Below are 19926 nucleotides of genomic sequence, written 5' to 3'. Positions count from 1 at the left end.
TCACGCCTCTCTTCTTCCTGTCGACGGGCGTCCACTTCCTCCCTGCCTCTGCCAATCGGCAGCTGCGGATTCTTAGTCATGTCGCCAGGCCTTGATCTCGCCCCCCCCCCCCGCTCTTGCTCATTCCCTCCCCATCCTAACTTCTCTCCCTCCTCCCTCCTGTCTCGGTCTGCGCTTACCTCCTGCATCTTTTGTTTTTGCTTTCCATCCTTCCCTCATTCCAGAGTTCTTTCACACGCTCCCTCTTCCCTTGAGGTCCTCTGGTTCTACATCCTCTATCACTAAGTCCCCCTCCTCTGACCGACTGGTCTTTTTCCTGTCCTGATCAAGTTCTTTGTTTCTCCTAAAGGGGGCGCACTGAGTGACGGTTGCATGCATGCTTGCCCCTTTTCATTCCTTTCTCACCAGTAACCGCAGAGAGAGAGAGAGAGAGAGAGAGAGACGCACTGACCTGGTTAAGAAAAGAAAACACACACACACACACACACACTGTGGTTGAAATTCTAGGGTAACCACTCTGTACTATTAGCTCTCTGGAGATGAGAATCAAGAAATAAAGTCTTGCTACGCCACAATATAAGTTGAGTCTTTATTAAATGCTTGCAAGCATGGGAAGAACGCAGAACAGTCACCCAGCAAAGGTCTGAGCAGTTGTTCAGCGCAAGTCCGAAGACGCAGCTTCAGAGTTCCCCTTATGTAGGGGAAGAAAACAATGAAAGGTCATACATAGTTCATATTGCAGGTGTTGGCAGTTGGAACATCAGGTACCAGATATGAGGCAAGACGGAGAAACAGCTCGCAAACTGCTCTGTGGTTATCAGCAGTTTACGCTTTTGCACCCCACCTCTGCACACTTAGCTTGTCTTCCTGTCTGGTTTTTGCAGGTTACGTCTGGCATTGATCTCCCCACCACCAAGACAATTGGATTAATACATAGCAGACCCACAGTAAAGCTTAGTCTTATCTATGGTGAAACATTTTAGCCTAAGTCTTATCTATGGTGAAACATTTTAGCCTTAGTCTTATCTATGGTGAAACCATAGCATTCAGAATAGCCACTAACCTACATCTGGCATTCAGAATAGCCACTAACCTACAATTGGCCTTCAGAATGACCACTAACCTACATAAACAGTATAAACCATATAAATGCAACCAGGACATGCTGGCAATATTCTTCTACACAGTTCTGTCAATGTATTTTCTATCACAACACACACACACACACACACACCACTTTGCCTGATAGAGTGTAATTCCTACCACGGGGGGGTTTGCGCACATTTGGCAACATTCTGATTATTAGTCTAGATCATCGCAATAGGGGACCTTTCAAATGATAACAAATACATCACGTGCATGTTGAACAGTACGCTTAAGGGCGCGGACTTGAGTGAGTGGCTCAATTTGGGTCAATGTGGTCGCCACTGGTGGCAGCAACTTCTGTCCCCTCCGTGATCTAGTGGTTGTAGTGCCACAAATTAGGATGGCGACGCGAGCACTTCCACATATTTTAATTCTGTGTGTTTTCTCTACATGCACCGCGCAATTTGATCGACGATGGTAAGTCACATTTCCCATTTCAATTTATTTTATTTTTTTACCAGAGAGAATTTAGCATCTTTCAATTTATAATAAAGTTATGCAACGGCAAAATACGTTTATATCTTGTCTCTTTATAGGGGCGGGATGCCTTTAGGTGAAGGGTAAGTTACAGTACTGTATGTCAATGTCCATCACACATTGAATGGATTGAACCCATTATTCAGTATACAAAAACCTATGTTTAATTACTACTCTATGTAAAAAAATAAATAAATAAAAAACATTATCACGAGTGAACAATTTCAGTCTACATAAATAGTAATAATATTGAAATGTGATTTCCAGATTTCTCCCATTCGAAGATTATTTTTATGGTCATCAGTAAGTAGTAAGAATCAATTCTACTCTCTCAGTCTTTGAATATAATGCTTAGCTGCAAAGTGATAATAACGTGTTTCATATATTTACAGCAGGAATCCAAAAGCTCTCATCAGTCTTGAACCAAGGTATGGTTCTACAGGTCACTGTAATGTTATTCTGATGATCAAATGCAAAATATTTATGATTAATGAAATAATTATAATTTGCATTATCTAATAGTTCCAAAGGTTCGTCTAATAGTCCCCCTTCCCCCCCAGGTTCATTGTGCTGGCCCCTAACCTCCTGAGAACAGACAGTAAGGAGCATATCTACCTGGAGGCCCAGGGCCAGAGCAGTCCCATCACAGTGATCATAACCGCCTATGACTTCCCCAGCAGAAGTTCCCAGCTCCTGGTGGACACGGTCCAGCTCAACCAAGACAACAAATTCCACACCCTCAAGACCATTGAGGTGATGGTTATTGTTATTGAAAAGAGCTATGGATATCAGATATTGATGGAGCTATGTTATAATGCAGTAGTGTCTTCATGAATGTTATGGATTAGTGTAAGAATGATCATTATCAGTGATCAATCAAAATCATTGATAACTGTTGATATATCATGGGAGGCTGGTGGAGGTTGAAATCGGAGGATGGGCTCATCATAATGCATGGAATGGTATATTTGATACCAGTCCTCATTGCATTCCATGCATTGCAATGACCTCGTCCCCCAGTTTCTACCTCTACCAGCCTCCCCTGTGAAAAATAGATAGAATATTTGTCTTTCACAAATTTGTCTTTCACTATTTAGTCCAAGACCAGGCTTAATTAATCTGTGTCCAGGTGACTTGTCATGTCAAAGTCCTGTGTTCCTCCAGCTCCACTCCAAGGATCTAGGTAGAGATGAGACCACCAACAAGTTCATCTACCTGAGGGCTGACTTTGGGGCTCACCGCATTGAAAAGGTGGTCATGGTGTCTTTCCAGTCCGGATACATCTTCATCCAGACGGACAAGCCTCTCTATAACCCTGGAGACAGTGGTGAGAGCTGTGGAAGGTGGTTCTTCATTGGCTGTATCTGTTTATTGTTTGAGGTATTTGTGTTGAGTGAGTATGAGGGAATGTGTGTGTGTGTGTGTGTGTGTGTGTGTTTGTTTGAGGACAGCAGAGTTCCAGTTTGCTCCCCTCCCTCCATCTTCCTCAATCCTCTCTCTCCACCCCCCCCCCCCCCCCCCCCACGGTCTCGCCTCTCTCTCTCTCTCTTTCTCTCTCTTTCTCTCACTCCCTCTCTCTCTCTATGTTGCAGTGCGATGCAGAGCCTTTGTCTCCACCCCTGCCTTCCAGGCTTTCAACAGTTCCATCACATTTGAGATCCAGGTGGCAACATTTGAGCAATAAAATAGATATAAAATGAGTTATAAAATTGTATATATCATAGCATAATATAACACATTTATCTTATAGATTTATTTATTTATTCTTTGTGAAGAACAAAACAATATGTCCTCGGTTTAAAAGACTGCTTATGATGTTACATAACTCAACATTTGTTTTGTTGTGTGTGTGTGTGTGTGTGTGTGTGTGTGTATAAGAATGCTGAGGGCATAGTGGTGAAGCAGATTTCCAGGACTAGAGCCCAAGACGGCTACTTCGCAGATATTCACACTCTGTCTGAAATGGTCAAGTATGTCAACAACATTTGTCTTTGACTCATTAATGGTAGTGATAATAATAACACGATATTTGTATATAACACTTTTGGCTCAAAGCACTTTACAATGGAAATTGAAATGGAAAAGTTAACCAAAAACAACAACAACAACCATTGACGTGTATGTGCTTTCCAGGTTTATTCTCACAAACATCTACCCAGCAGTGTACAGTAGCGTATGTCCCAATCTATGGGCTCTACCATTGCTCAGAATGACATCCCGCAATTATAGCATTTTGTATTCATGCTGCCATTTTGTATTCATGCTGCCATTTTGTATTCTACTGCTTCATTGTTTTGTGTGTCATAGTGAGGGAATGTGGAAGATCACTGCCAAGTTCGACCACTGGCAGCAGAACACCTTTAGCGCTGACTTTGAGGTGAAGAAATATGGTACGTAGAAGTGATATTATTAATTATGTCTGACCTAGATCTATGTACTGTACTGTATGTGTGCAAACCCTGCATAAACAGCACTATTCTTCAACGTGTGTGTGTGTGTGTGTGTGTGCACGCTCATGTTTGTGTGTGTGTTGACATACAGTACATATATTTATGTGTTGGTCAAAGTGCTCTTTACCAGTTTTAAAGCCATCTTGTATAGATCTTCCAGCACTGGGTGGTGGTCATGTATGGCTCGATCCTTTTCTGTTTTAGTGCTGCCAGCTTTCAATGTGACTCTGACGCCCAAGAAATCCTTCCTCAGCCTGGATGACACAGAGCTGGAGGTGGAGATCTCAGCCAGGTTAACCTACTGTCATAATACTACCAATATATACTGTATATATATATGAGAGAGAGAGAGAGAGAGAGAGAGACAGAGAGAGATAATGATGTGATAATACTGTATAATACTACATATAGTATTCTAACAGGGAACATTACTACCAGTAAACGTCCAATGAGTGCTCATTCTCCAACAATAGCCTGTCTCCAATATCTGGTTGGTGCGCTCAGTGGTTAAAGCAAAAAAAATGCTATCAGAAGTTTTACGGTATGTGGATAATGAGGTTGGGTAGGTGACATTCAGGTGAACGGGTTTGTGACACAGTTACCTGTATGGTGAGCCGGTGAGTGGGACGGCCTACATTGTGTTTGGAGTGGAGGTGAACAATGAGAAGAGGAGGTTGCCCTCAGCAGTGAAGCAAGTCACGGACGTGAGTAACTCATACTGCAGTCCATCGCTGCGTACACTGTAAATGTCTGGTCCTCAAGGGGTGCACTGTACTGTCTGTACTGTCTGTACTGTCTGTACTGTCTGGACAACATGATGGGAAAGCTTGGGGACCTTTCCCATACCTTTTGAAGGTACAGTAAAGCCCAATGGAATCCACCAAAAATGTTAAAATGTCTGAGGGATGTCTGATGCAGGCTGGCCACTCACTAAACTGATTCACAAGAACAAGTGCATGCTTGGGAGTACAAATTAATCCACCATGTTATTTCTTATTTTCTCACAGTTGAATCAAGGCACTGTTAAACTGACCATGGATGAGATCAAGAAGGCGTATCCTAACCTCCGAGAGATAGTGGGCTGCTCCATATATGTCAAGGCCTCTGTACTGACCACGTCAGGTAAATCAAATGAAACTTTATTCATACGCACTTTACAACACACTTTGCCATTGACCTTTGGTTGATTAAATGCTGATCTCTCTCTGTCTCCCCTTTTCTCTCTGTCTCTCTGTCTCTCTCTCTCTCTCTCTCTCTCTCTCCCCTGCTCTCTCTCTGCTCTGTCCCTCTCTCTCTCTCTCTCTCTCTGCGTCTCTCTCCCCGTATTTAGGAAGTGACCTCGTAGAGGCTGAGAAGTCTGGCATTAAGATAGTGGAGTCTCTTTACATCATATCCTTCAAGGACACCCGAAAGTACTTCAAGCCAGGCCTGCCCTTCGACTTGAATGTAATGCTACTGCTTCATAGACATCATAGACTAGTTGCTACTGCTTCCTAGACAGGCCTACAGCATTACATACGTGATAGAGCTTGTTGAAACGTGTAGCTATACATTTACATTGTATATATGGATGTTAAGAATGGTCCAAGCTACATGCTTCGGTTAAATAGTACAGATATTAACTTCTTGTGTGTATACATTTCTAGACTCCCTATTTCTACTATGTGTTTACCGGTGGAGGCTGGTGGAGGTAGAAATCAGAGGACGGGCTCATTGTAATGCATGGAATGGAATGAGGAATGGTATCAAACACGTATGCATTATAATAAGCCTGTCCTCCGATTTCTGCCTCCACCAGCCAGCCTCCCCTGATGTAAATCCAAACCGTTATGATCAAAGTTAGCGCGCTGTGGAGAAGAGCATCTTCTTGAATGGTTTAGGATCATGTGAATTGAAAGTGTTTTTGTGTGCTGAGTGGGTTTAGATCGAGGTGAACCACCATGATGGCTCCCCGGCCCGTAACGTCCCGGTCCAGTTGACCTTGAAGAGCGATGTTCAGGAACACTTACGCACCATGATGCATGTGGGACCCTCTGGGACCCTCAGAACATCCCTCAACATGCCCGAAGACCTGCGCCCCCAGAGCATCATTGTCAGTACAACTAGCAGTGCTTATAACCAGTTATAACCACCCTCATAATGTTCCTAGTGCTTATAACCAGTTGTAAACACCCTCATGAAGCTCTACTTCTGAGCATTGTGTGTTCAAGTCTCAATATTAAACAGCCATCTCCTTGAATAAAGTGTGTGTGTGTGTATGTGTGTGTGCGTATGTGTGCGTGTGTGTGTGTGTGTGTGTATGTGTATGTGTGTGTCTGACATACAGGCTAAGACCCAACAGGAGGGTCTCAGGCCAGAGCAGCAGGCTACACAGCAGATGACCCTGTACCTCTACAGTCCCTTCTCCCGTGACAGGCGGAACTACCTCTACATCTCTGGTTCCAACTTGGCCTCACCGGGGGAGAATCTCAACCTCAAACTGCACATCAAAGCCACAGACACTGCCCACAGGGAACTCGTCACACACCTCACCTACCTGGTAAGTTTGCTAGCGCTAACATAGTTTGCTAATAAAGTGGCTTGTCATTCATTAGCAACATGAATGGTGTAGCTAGCAACCTGATTCTCTGGATGCCTCTTTGAGGACTTCTCGGCAAGGGGGTTAACCCTTCCGACAGGCATATCCTGTAATGTTCACATAGATAACGGAACATAAGTAGCAAAATAAAAACCTCCTTGAAATAAAGTGTCATTGGAAACCCTTCCTGAAACATAACGTCCAAACTCCCCCCCAGGTGCTGAATAAGGGCCGGATCATCATTGCTAAGCGATTGGATGTCACAGGTCAGGAATTCACCATAATTCCTTTGAGAGTTACCACAGAGATGATCCCCTCTTTCCGTTTCGTGGCGTTCTACACCATCCCGTGGGCAGGACTGGTGGAGGTCGTGGCAGACTCTATATGGGTGGACGTGGAGGACGCCTGTGTGGGGTCGGTGAGTGGATGACCCAGGAAGTAAAGAATTACTTCCTGCTTGTGCTTCAGGGGTCTTGTATACCTGCTTTTCCCTCTCTAACTTAGTGAAAATGGACAAGCTATATATTCTGAAGCACTGAGGTCATGTTTTGGGCCATAAACTGTATTCTGCTTAACTTTTGATGTACCTCAAGTAGCTCAAGTCTGTATGGTTCGTTTGACCTCATGTTGTGTCAGATAAACTGATCCCAAAACAAACCTTTCTCTCTCGCCTATCCTCTCTCTTGCCTATCCTCTCCTTTCTCTCACCTCCTCTCCTCTCACCTCCTCTCCTCTCCTCTCCTCTCCTCTCCTCTCCTCTCCTCTCCTAGCTCAGTGTAGGGTATCAGGGCCTCAGACCTCCGGAGTACTACCGGCCCGGGAAAAGATTTAACTTGGAGGTCAGGGGTGACCCAGGGGCCAAGGTCAGCCTGGTGGCAGTGGACAATGCCGTCTTCCTGCTCAACAAGCAGAGACTCACACAGAGGAAGGTGAGATAGTCAGTCTGTCTGTCCATCCATCTGTTTGTATGTCTCTCTGTCTATCTGTCTGTCTGTCTGTCCGCCCTTCTGTCTGTCTGTCTGTCTGTTTATCTCAAGCATGGAAATACTGCTCAAGTTCCATTGAATCACAGTCAGACATCTATGATGACCCCTGACCCTGCTGTGACCCCTCAGATCTGGGACACTGTGGAGAGCGCTGATATGGGCTGCACCCGAGGGGGAGGGGGTGACAACATGGGGGTGTTCACCAATGCAGGACTACTGTTCTACTCCAACAACGCAAAATCCACTGACCCTAGAGAAGGTACCCGCCCACACGGTCCATAGGGGTTTTGGTTTGTCAATCAATCAATCAATCAATCAATCAATCAGGTTGGCAAAATTCATTGTGCAGTCAGAATAGTAAAATATACAGTACTCTATAAAGTACATAAAAGCTTTATACATTTTGTATAGTTGGTTTGTCTACCAAGAATACTTCATGAAAGTATGCCTTCACAGAACATTTACTTCCTCTTTTGTTGTTCTATTTAGTTGCCAGTCAGTTCTGCCTTGCTACTGTTTAAGAACAGCAACACCTCTTTAATGCAATATACCCCTATGTGGAAAAGATCCGCAGGCTACCCCTTCAGTGTGTCCCTGTCCCTCCTCCACTGCAAGAACCCAAAGGCCATGTTTGCGAAGTCTTGTTTGCTTAAAGTGAAACTTTGGGAATCCATGATCAAAAGTAACCATCAGTGAAAGAGATATGCCAGAGTTACAAATATTTGTTGTGTATTACAGAGTTAATATTTGACCAGGGAGGCAGCAGGACGGACTGACATCTGTGTTAGTTTGTTGTGAAATTCCATTTTCGTAGTTAACTGTGTTTTCATATTCAGTTTAAGCCTAATATGCTCTTGTTGTGGTGTTAGTGTTAGCCTTTGTAAAAACTGTGTGTTAGCTACAGACAGTAAGTCAAGTTACAAGGTTAGGCTGACGTTGTTTTTGCTATTTCATTTCCTCCTCTCGTCTCCTTGGCCCAAACTCTTGAGCAGTGCATCCTTCTCTCCTTCTCTCCTTCTCTCCTTCTCTCCTTCTCTCGCTCCTCCAAGTATTAAATACATTGAATATTGTACAGAAAGACCAGGTGGATCGAAGAAGAACTGGATTACATAACGCAATGATGTGGAAACCTTTTTTTTTTTAACTTATCCAGTCCCTTCCTGTGATAACACCAAGGAAGACTAGATGGAGGCATGTGTTTGACGGGACCTTATCTTTTCATCCTGTTCTCTGCAGACCTGCAATGCCCTCGCAGCGCCAGAAGGAGGCGCTCTGCTGAGATGCTGCAGCGCAGAGCTCAACTGGGTGAGTGACATCATCACATCCCAGTTCCTAAGGAGAGAATGGTTGAACACTGAGCAGTTGATTCATTGCAACCGTGTGTCAGAGCTGGGTTGGAACACAAGCCTGAAAACACAGCAGCCCTCCTTGCATGGAGTTACTCACCCCGGGACTATCTCTCTTTCTCTCTCTCTCTCTCTCTCTCTCTCTCTCTGTCTAACCCTCCCCCTCCCCCCTTCTCTTTCTCTCTCTCTCTCTCTCTCTCTCTCTCTCTCTCTGTCTAACCCTCCCCCTCCCCCCTTCTCTTTCTCTCTCTCTCTCTCTCTCTCTCTCTCTCTCTCTCTCTCTCTCTCTGTCTAACCCTCCCCCTCCCCCCTCCTCTTTCTCTCTCTCTCTCTCTCTCTCTCTCTCTCTCTCTCTGTCTAACCCTCCCCCTCCCCCCTTCTCTCTCTCTCTCTCTCTCTCTCTCTCTGTCTAACTCTCCCCCTCCCCCCTTCTCTTTCTCTGACCCCTAGTCACCATATCCTTTCTGTTTCTCAAAGACAGGTTGGCATAATGTCGTCTTTGATGTGTTGCTGTTTTTATGCCCATTTCTCCATCTGTCCCTCTCTCTCCATCTCTCCCTCCTCCCTCCCTCCCTCCCTCCTCCCTCCCCACCAGAGACCCACTACAAGGAGAAGCTGCTCCGTCGTTGCTGTAAGGACGGCCTGCGAGACGTCCCCATGCCCTACACCTGCACCCGCAGGTCCCTCTACATCACCGAGGGCTGGGAGTGCGTCCGCGCATTCCGTTACTGCTGCTCCCGCTACCGGAACGAGGAGTTCGACCCCAGGCCCCCGCCCACCACTGTCCAGCCCACCACTCTGCCCCCCACCACCACCCCGCCCCCCAGACCCACCAATCCCTTCTACTACCTAATCATGGCCTCTGCACCTAGAAGGGATTTTGAGCCCGAATCAGGTAATAGCCTGCTGATGAAAATAGCTAACCACCATGCTTGGTTGTGGGTTTGATTCCTGCTGGGACCATATATACTGAAAAATGTATGCACTCACAGCTAAATGGCATATATTATTATATTAAAAACAACATCAATGTTTTGCTTTGAGAGACAGTTGTCTTTCAGCAACAGAAACCATGGTTCACTGTAATGAAAAGTCTTGAGAAGTGATAGATTGTTTGTTTTGCAGAAATGCTGGAAAGACGAATCATAACCTCTGTATCTGCAAGGGTTTTTCAGACCGATTCAGGTAATAGCCTGCTGATGAAAATAGCTGACCACCATGCTTTGGATTTGTGAGGTGTGCATTTTAAAAGGTCTTGTGAAAGTTTGAATTTAAAAGTTTGTGTTAAGTTGAGTTGAGTTGAGTTGAACTGATTGAATTGAATTGAGTTGAATTGAACTCCTGGCCCTCCTCTGTGGCTCAGTTGGTAGAGCATGGTGCTAACAATGCTTAGGTTGTGGGTTTGATTCCTGCTGGGACCATATATACTGAAAAATGTATGCACTCACTGCAATGTAAGTCGCTTTGGATAAAAGCGTCAGCTAAATGGCATATATTATTATATTAAAAACAACATCAATGTTTTGCTTTGAGAGACAGTTGTCTTTCAGCAACAGAAAGCATGGTTCACTGTAATGAAAAGTCTTGAGAAGTGATAGATTGTTTGTTTTGCAGTAATACAGGAAAGACGCTTGCATTCACAAATGGGTCAGATGCGTCCCTATGTCGATGAGGACGAGGATGAGGAAGGGTTTACGGATGAGCGCGATGTCACCCTACGGTCCAAGTTCTACGAGTCGTGGCTGTGGACGGACTTGTGGCTTCCCAGCATCCCTGACAGCAAAGATGGGTACGTCTTTCATCCCAAGCAGAACCATGTGACCTGACCAGGAAGAACTTGCCTAGCCAGGTCATGTGGTCAAACTTGCCAACTTGCCATCCTCAGAGGAGTAAGCACATTTATTTATCTTTATTTGTGAACAAATATATTTGGATAATTGCTCTATTCTCAACCAAGACCCCTAGCCCTGGGATTGGTTTGCTCAGGCAGGCACAAGCAATGTGTGTGTCACTCCGCCTCGCCCCTTGACAAGTGGGGGTGGAGCCATTCCGCTTACTCCAGTGCATGTTGCTTACACCACTTTGCTTTACACCAGAGTTAGTATTTCTACAAGAAGGGCTAAGGGATTGATTTCTTGAGTCAGACATGATTCAACTGGAACAGTTGCAACATACCCTCCTCTGGGAATAGCTGAGTAAACAACTCAAAATCAAACATGCTCTTTTCTCATTTTCCCCAAAACACCCCCCCCAAAAATAATTTGGAGTACAGCATGGTGTTTTGTCAAGCCCAGAACATTGCAATAAGTCCTGCTTTTACAGTCGACAGAGTGACCTTCTGCTTTTGTGTTCCATGATGAGACAATGAACTAGGGAGGGCGATGAACAAAAACGTGTGTGTGTGTGTGTGTGTGTGTGTGTGTGTGTGTGTGTGTGTGTGTGTGTGTGTGTGTGTGTGTGTGTGTGTGTGTGTGTATGAGTGTGTCTGAGGGATGGAGGTTGTGTATCTTGTGTCACTGTATTTGCGTCCAAAGACCAGCAGACTTCTACTTTAGCTGTTTACCTAAAAGGTAATGTTTCACTGTGCTAGTTTACCTTAAAGGTAATGTTTCACTGTGCTAGTTTACCTTAAAGGTAATGTTTCACAAGTGAAGTCCCAAGAACACAATTTGGTTCTGCTGAAAACGGAACAGTCTCGGTTTCTGTCATGATTTTATTTCTATAACATTGCTATGACAACACAATGGAAAGGAAGGGGGGATCTATTCAATGATGAATCTATAAACTGTATACTTAACATAAAAACAATATTATTTATTATGCATATATGCATAGTACAGCCTACTATTACACCAGCCCCACATGACCCGCATAGCGTTGCAAAAATAGTGAAGGTTTCCATTCTAATCAATCCTGCCATCCACATTATCCTCATAATGTTGGGTCTGTGAGGGGCAGAACGAATATAGGAACAGTATTCATTTTGTGATTTTCGCTTACCTGTCCTGATTGCTTTTAATGTGGATATACCAACATAACGGTCGGCATGTTAGACAGCATTTATATTTTGTACACTTCCACACCGATAAATGTCGTATTTGGGAGTGAACTGCCATTGTTTTGGTTTGTCGTCCAGGTTGGCCTCGCTGCCTTTCAGCGATGTTCTCCCTGACACCATCACAGAGTGGGGGGTTATAGCCATCAGCTCCTCACCTGTCACAGGTAGACACACACACACACACACACACACACACACACACACACACACACACACACACACACACACACGCACATGCACACACAAACACAAAGACTGAGAAACACACACACTCACACACTCATTTTTCTTGTAACCCCCCCTGAGGTTTCTGCGTGGCTGAGCCGTACAACATGCGGACGTGGAGGCGTTTCTTTGTGGACCTCAAGCTGCCGTACTCTGTGGCCAGGCATGAACATGTAGAGGTCAAAGCTGTGCTGCACAACTACGGCACTGAGGCCATGGATGTAAGCTTGCCTCTCACCTCACCTTTAATTACACACCTTAAATCTTAAATTTCACTTGTTGCCCTGTAGGATTACAGTAACGTGAATCACACTTGAGTGTTTCCTGACGGTGTGTCCTGACTGGGAACAAGCCTGGATAACCTAGATATAAGCTCTTTATACACATCCACGTAGTAGTGTACAGTACATGTGTTTCCTCTATCCCGACTCAGTTCACTTCCTGTCGGCCATTTTGTGCCTTGACCATAGCATCGGCGGCCATTTTGTGCCCTGGTCTCTCCACTCCAACCAGGTAAAAGTGGTGCTACTGAAGACGGAGGACATGTGCAGTGTGGCATTCAACGAGAGGCACACCCAGGATGTGAATGTGCCCGCCGGCTCCTCCCTGGTCGTTCCCTACACCATCGTGCCACTGAAGGCTGGCAAGCTGTTGCTGGAGGTCATGGCTCTGGGCAGAGAGATGTTTGGAGGGGACAGGGTCCAGAAGTGGCTACGCGTGGTGGTGAGTCACTCTAGTTTTTTTGGTTGGTGAAATGATCAGAGGTTCTGGTGTGTAGTGGGGGGGTAGTTCACAGTGCAGTGTGACGTGTAGCTTTGTTTGCAGGACTGATGTTGAGGCTCTGGCTCTGCAGGGTCCCCCGGCTTGCTTCATAGGTGTATTCATGTTGCAGGGGAGGCTGGAAGACATAGAAATCGTGATTCCATTCCATGCATTATTGTACAATGAGCCCGTCCTCTGATTTCTACCTCCATAATAGTTATAATAGGCATAATAGTTCATGATTTAAATATCTCCATCCCCTTTTCTAAACTCTCTTAACAGGTAGAGGGGGTGCAGAAGACGAAGGTTCAGACTTTTATTTTGAACCCATCTGCCAAAGGGGGCAGTGGTGAGTAGATGCCAATGACATTTTCAACCGTCATGTTTCCAACGACCACCTCACAAACAATCTCTCACGAGTTTCCTTTCCTACCTCTGTATCCAGATGGGAAACAAGTGATTCAGGTGGATAAAGTGGAGTTGAACTCCTTGGTTCCAAACTCAAAGCCCGAGACAGTCATCAACATCAGAGGTAACTGACGGTTTTGATTCAAGATTTCAAATTGAACGTCCCAACACTTATATATATTAAATATATAATAAAAGAGAAGGACAAAACGCAAGTCACTGAAATGGAGCGGCACAACGCAGCATTATAACACAACAACATTCCGTTCTATTCTCTTCTTGTTACACGATATTCTATTTGAATTCTATTCCGTTCTATCCTGTCCCACCATTCCGTCTTCTGTTGTGCACCATTCAGGGAGCCTGCTAGCAGACACCATAGACAACTCCATCAGTGACGACTCTCTGGCCTCCCTAATCCGCATGCCTGGGGGCTGTGTGGAGCAGAACCTGGCCAGCATCACTCTGCCCCTCATAGCCACCCGCTACCTGGACCGCTCCAATGACTGGCAGAGCGTGGGCGTCCAGCGCAGGGAGGAGGCTATCAAATACATCAAGAGAGGTGAGGGAGGGAGGGAGGGAGGGAGGGGGGGGTGGGAGGGAGGAAGGGATGATAGGTCATACGGAAAGAGGAAGGGAGGGTGGGTGGGTGGGTGGATGGATGGATGGATGGATGGATGGATGGATGGATAGAAATGGACTGTTAACGAAGATAAAAGATGGATAGATGTCCCTGAGAAGAAGGGTTGAAGGGAGGTTTGATTGAGCGTCCATGTTCATGCTCTTTGCCTTGCCTTCCCGTCCAGGTTATGAGAATCAGCTGGTGTATCGCAAAAGCGACAACTCTTACCCCCCCTACAGGAAGGAAGGTGCAAGCACATGGTATTGTCATCTGATCATATTCATCATATTCATTCTCCTAAGTCATGAGCTTGTAATCAGTGACTCATTAGGGACAGAGAGTACGTCAGTAACTCACACACACACACACACACACACACACACACACACACACACACACACACACACACACACACACACACACACACACATGTCTCTCCCCAGGATCACGGCCTACGTGGTGAAGGTGTTCTCCATGGCCCGCTCCATCATAGAGTTGGATGAACAGCATGTGTGTGGTCCTCTCCTCTACCTGCTGAACAACAAGCAGAAGTCCTCTGGAGCCTTCAGAGAGGACAACGCTGTCTACACCACCAGCATGACAGTGAGACAGTCTGTCTAATGCACGCACGCACACACAGACACACACAGACACACATATTGTACTTGTCAAACTTGCACAAGCTTGCGTGCACACTCACACACACACACCTCTCTCTATCTTTGTTTCCAGGGGGGGGTCCGTGGTACAGAGTCAGAGACCACTCTCACAGCCTTTGTCTTCATTGCCCTGTCTGAGGCCAAGGCTGCTGGACTGCAGTGTAATGGTGATGGGGTCTCCATGCAGGTATGGTCTCACTCACAAAACACTCACAGACACACACACACACACACACACACACACACACACACACACACAAACACACACGTCTACCTATATGCAAACAGACATACACAAACAAACACACACACACACGCACACACACACACACACACACATGCAGGCACACACGCACATTACTCAGACTGGCTAAATGAGAGCTAGACATTGAGACTGTGGAAGTCTAAGCTAGAACAAAGTGAACTTGAATGAGAGTGGGTGGATGATAAACACAATGGAAAAAGAATACAAGTCAATGATGTACTTCAGTCATGGTGTTTAGGAGATAATCAGATGGTTTATTTATCTCAGTCCATTTGACAGAAAATGCTATAAGGATCAAAATAAGACTATAAGGAGAATTGGGTTAGGGTTAGGGTTATGGTTAGGGATGGAGAGAGGGAGGAGGGGGGAGGGAGAGAGAGTTGGGGGCTGAGGGCTGGGGACTAGGGAGCTAGGGGGCTGGGGGCTAGGGGGCTAGAGGCTAGGGGGCTGGAGGGCTGGAGGCTAGGGGGCTGGAGGGCTGGAGGCTAGGGAGCTAGGGAGCTAGGGGGCTGGGGAGCTAGGGGGCTGGGGGCTGGAGGCTAGGGGGCTGGGGAGCTAGGGGGCTGGGGGCTGGAGGCTAGGGGGCTGGAGGGCTGGGGGGCTGGAGGACAGAACTGGGGGGGAGGGGGGTGATGGGAAGGTAGCAAAAGTGTGCGTGGGGGGGGGGTGGGGGTGGTGGGGAGGGTTTGCAAAAATAAAAAGAAGGACAGCAATCATCCTTAACAGGACTCATTCTTTTTCTTCTCTCTCTCATTCCTGCCATTCACTTTCTTTCCATCCGGGATGTCGGCCCTGTTCTGTCGCTTGAAGAACTTCATGAATCCTTTCCTTGAATGGATCTGAAACGAGATATGGTATTAAAATACAAAACCACATAATGACAACAACTTCGGGCTTTATAACATGATGGTCAACTGTTTTTGACCCTGTTTTCAATAAAGTAATGTAGATAAGTCCAATGATTCATTGAAGTGCCAGTACTGTACCTTTTTCTCAGCTTTCTCCAGCTCTATGGCCTTCATGGCGAGCTGATCTCTCATCTCTTGTCTCTCCTTTTCATCCTCGCAGTCCTTCAGCTTCTGCAGCTGTCGCAGCTCCTCCCTCTCTCTTTCCAAGGTCTCCACCTCTTTCTCCTTGGTCAGACACTTCTCCACAGCCTTGTTCATCATCTCCCTCATCTCCTTCCTCTCTCTCACAGAGAGGGCCCGGAGACAGCTAGCGGACTTTTCCATTTGAACAGAGTAGAGTTGGGAAGAGTAGAGGGCCTCGCTGAGACTATCTATCTCTCTGGTCTTCTCTTTATTGTCCATTCTCCGTTCCTCCTGCTGAGCAGCTAAGAGGGTCTGGAGGTCCACGTGGGCCTTGGACATGTCATCCAGTTGGGTTTGTAGAGACTCCAGGGTTTGTTGGAGGGTGGTCATCCCATTTCTCTCCTCCATCTTCCTCTGCTCTGCCTCTCTGGCCTGCCTCTCCATCTCCTCCCTTTCTGCTCTCCAGTTCTTCTCCTGTGAGGCACAGAGGTTCTGGAGGTCTGTGTGGGCTTTGGCCATTTTGTCCTGTTTTCTTTTAGACCTCTCCATAGCCTGAAGGAGATAGTTGATTTGCTTCTCTTTCTCTTTGACCCTGAATATCTCCCTCACCTCTACGTCTCTCACCCTGCTCTCCATTTCGCTCCTCTCCTCCACCCATTTCCTCTCTCTCTCCTTGGTAGCTTCGGCCTCCTTCTCAAGGGACTCCACTTTGAGGCCAAGAGAAAGAATGACGTCATCTTTTTGTTTGAAGGTGGAGAGTCCCCACTCGACAACATGCCTCCTCCCCGTCTCTAGACCTTCTCTCTCCTTCTTCCACCTATCCTCCAGGGCCCTGATGGTTCTCTGCTCATTTAGCTGGTAGTTGTCTAGGAGCTGCCGGAGAGAGTAGAGCTTCTTGTCTTTCTCACTCAGAGCGGCCTGGTACTGTGCAGTCATCTCTCTGCTCTTTCTCTCCATCTGGAGCCTACACATCTGCATATTGTTACCTATAAAGTCTCCCGTAGACATATTTTGGAGGGTCTGTCTTAGGTGAAAAATCGTGTTGTCCTTTGATCTAAGCAGATCAACAATCGTTCCTCTCTCCATCTTTAATTTGTTGTGAATAAAGGCATGCTAATTAATCGGTTGAAAAGTTGAGTGTGAAATCAAGGCAGTCTTGTCTGAATACTATTTTGGAATCATTATGTTTTTATTGCGCATTAAACGTCGGGGCATTGTTGCGTCCGTTGTCACGACAACAATGCCCAGCATATCCCCACGCAGTGCTAAAAAATGTTCTCGCTTTGCCAATATTCTAAAATTACGTGGTCATTTTTTTGCAAAGTGTAAAATAATGTATATTGACAATAAAGTGGCCATTTAGATCGTTTGAATGCTTCAAATATTGTTTTGCTCCTATATCTAATAGGTTACGTATGTTGCGTACACCTGCACCAGTGAACAGTTTTTAAAATGTAGGGTTAGGGTTAGTGTTATTTATTGTTTCGTCAAAATCTGCTGCCTTACAACTTCTTACTTTTAATTGTGGGACCATGAGCAATTTCCAACATGAATCCATTTTATGCGTTACACAGTCAGCATATCACGGTTGGGAATCTGTAGCCTAGGCTACTGGTAATTTGGATATCTTTTTACGCACGGAGTTCGGGGACTTCAAAGTAGGACTACGCACAGTACACGTACGGTACTTGTATGCTACAATACAACATACTGCTATCCTAATCAAATAACTCATTATTAATCTGTTGTAATCGCAGAATCTACTCAACTCAAATAATTACGAATCTGTCCCGATATTAGGGCATGCGTTTCTTCATACGCTTCGCGTGTGAGACATCTGCGCAACTACACCTACAGTAGATGAATTCAGATTGCTAGAGTGGGAGTAGAGGCACTGTTCAAATAACCACCATTGCACTTCCCAACATTTCCTACTTGTGAGGGACCTGCACTTAATAAATACCTGCACTTGTGCACAATGATTAGCCTACTTGCAATGATTGTGATATATTGTTTCACTGACTTTAGACAACTGCACCTATTGTGCATACGTGGCTCTAGAAAAGAGCGTTGAATGACTAAAGTGTAAATGTAAAATGTCAAAATGAGTTATAAATAAGTTATAAACTATAACAACAGCAGCTTGTGTGTAGTCCTACAGTATTAGTCATATTTAAGTGTGTTGGCATAACGTAAGGAGAGCGACAGCCACACACACACACACACACACACACACACACACACACACACACACACACACACACACACACACACACACACACACACACGCACACACACACACACACACACACACACAGACACACACAGATGTGCACACACACACACACACACACACACACACAGACGCATACAGACACACACAGACACACACACACACACAGATCCAGAATTACCCCTTACCCCTCTCTCCTCTAACAGTCGGGAATCCAGAAAGCAGCAGACTACCTGAGGAGGATGTTACCAAAGCTGAGGAGACCCTACAGCGTGGCCATCACTGCTTACGCCATGTCCCTGACAGACAAGACTAACGTCTTCATGCACCAGCTACGCAAATCAGCCACTCCAGGTAGCTACTGCAGTACTCAGAGACCACCACCAGGAGTGGCTGTAATGCTGATGTTAACTCGTTCGTTGACATTATCAAAAGAATGCAGGTGATATAGCAACTCCACCCTCTCTCTCTCTCTCTCTCTCTCTGTCTCTCTCTCTGTCTCTCTCTGTCTCTCTCTCTCTCTCTCTCTCTCTCTCCCCCCCCCCCATCTCCCATCTTTTCTCTCTATCCTCTCCCCCCCAGACCATACCCACTGGCCAGACAGTGACAACAGCCTCTTCACTCTGGAGGCCACAGGCTACGCCCTCCTGGCCATGGTGAAGAGCGGTCACATGGGGGAGGCAGCGGCGCCCTTCCGTTGGCTCAACGAGCAGCGCAGGAGGGGCGGAGGCTACGGCTCCACGCAGGTACAGTCCTGAGTGATGTCACTAGGGACACATGCACAGGCAATGTCACGTGTGATGTCATCTTGGACTCACCTTGGGACTTCAGTAAGAAGTAAACTGGTTCTTTTGTTCCTGAATGGTTCCGTTATTACCTGAAATTATTATTAAGCAGGGATACAGACGCTTGAATCAACCTAATGTTCATGTCAACTGGGACAAAACCTTTAGATGACAACATGTTGGTACAGTACTGTAGATAGATAGATAGATAGATAGATAGATACAACAAAGTATCTATCTCTTTATCTATCTATCTACAGTACTGTATATAAAATGAATGTAACCCTCCCCTCCCCTTCCATTCCCTCCCCTCTCCCTCTCCCCAGCCCACCATGGTAGTGCTGCAGGCTCTGTCTGACTACCTGATCCAGAAACCCCCTCCCCAAGACCTGAGTCTGGCGGTGGACCTGAAGATCGCGGGCCGCAGAGACCAACGCTTCGTCTTCTCCAACAATGCCTACCTGGCCCGTTCTGAGAATGTTAGTACAATGAGTAGTACAATCTCTTTGTTCTCCATTCGATTGTATCCCTAAATACACACACCACATATTTGTTGTTATTAAAGCTCTTTCTTGTTGTCTTTATTTTCTGTTCATGCTTATCCATTCTTTCTTTACCCTCTCACTTTATCTCCTTCACCATCTTGCTGTCCTCTCTCTGTCCTTTTTTCCTACTGCCACTGTTTCTTCTTGGCAAAGATGTTGTCACAGAAGAGAGTCTGTCAATACTCCAATGTTGCATCCCAATAGTCGGTCCTCTATTTCCCTTTGGAGGAGATTGTCCAAGGTGAGGATCTTCTCCTCCAATGGCTTTCGAGAAGAAGGAAGCGAGGAGGGAGGATGCAAGGAATAAAAGGAAGACTATTGGGACGCACCTTATTTGTATGTTTCCCACA

The 19926-nt window shown here is 45.9% G+C and overlaps 1 protein-coding gene across 1 annotated transcript in view; it reads left to right on the top strand.

The window, feature by feature from the left end:
- Positions 1–1689: 1689 nt before the first annotated feature.
- Positions 1690–19926, top strand: part of LOC310822068 (complement C3-like) — a gene marked incomplete at both ends in the record, with an annotated part of 23319 nt that continues 5082 nt past the window's right edge. Inside the window, 30 exons of the mRNA XM_083694358.1 lie at positions 1690–1706; positions 2016–2051; positions 2184–2376; positions 2788–2950; positions 3216–3300; positions 3931–4013; positions 4278–4365; positions 4672–4777; positions 5081–5195; positions 5404–5519; positions 5998–6165; positions 6400–6612; positions 6869–7069; positions 7422–7580; positions 7767–7896; positions 8874–8942; positions 9579–9878; positions 10598–10772; positions 12120–12205; positions 12348–12487; positions 12780–12989; positions 13311–13377; positions 13474–13560; positions 13795–13998; positions 14243–14318; positions 14502–14661; positions 14791–14904; positions 18453–18600; positions 18829–18992; positions 19358–19510. Of these exons, the coding sequence (XP_083550484.1) occupies positions 1690–1706; positions 2016–2051; positions 2184–2376; positions 2788–2950; positions 3216–3300; positions 3931–4013; positions 4278–4365; positions 4672–4777; positions 5081–5195; positions 5404–5519; positions 5998–6165; positions 6400–6612; positions 6869–7069; positions 7422–7580; positions 7767–7896; positions 8874–8942; positions 9579–9878; positions 10598–10772; positions 12120–12205; positions 12348–12487; positions 12780–12989; positions 13311–13377; positions 13474–13560; positions 13795–13998; positions 14243–14318; positions 14502–14661; positions 14791–14904; positions 18453–18600; positions 18829–18992; positions 19358–19510 (4026 nt within the window). The remainder of the gene's footprint in view (positions 1707–2015; positions 2052–2183; positions 2377–2787; positions 2951–3215; positions 3301–3930; positions 4014–4277; positions 4366–4671; positions 4778–5080; positions 5196–5403; positions 5520–5997; positions 6166–6399; positions 6613–6868; positions 7070–7421; positions 7581–7766; positions 7897–8873; positions 8943–9578; positions 9879–10597; positions 10773–12119; positions 12206–12347; positions 12488–12779; positions 12990–13310; positions 13378–13473; positions 13561–13794; positions 13999–14242; positions 14319–14501; positions 14662–14790; positions 14905–18452; positions 18601–18828; positions 18993–19357; positions 19511–19926) is intronic.

Source organism: Argentina silus, assembly GCF_951799395.1.
Source record: "Argentina silus genome assembly, chromosome: 22".
NCBI lineage: Eukaryota > Metazoa > Chordata > Actinopteri > Argentiniformes > Argentinidae > Argentina > Argentina silus.
The sequence above is the reverse complement of the archived record's forward strand: the minus strand, read 5'-3'. Positions and strand labels throughout refer to the sequence as shown.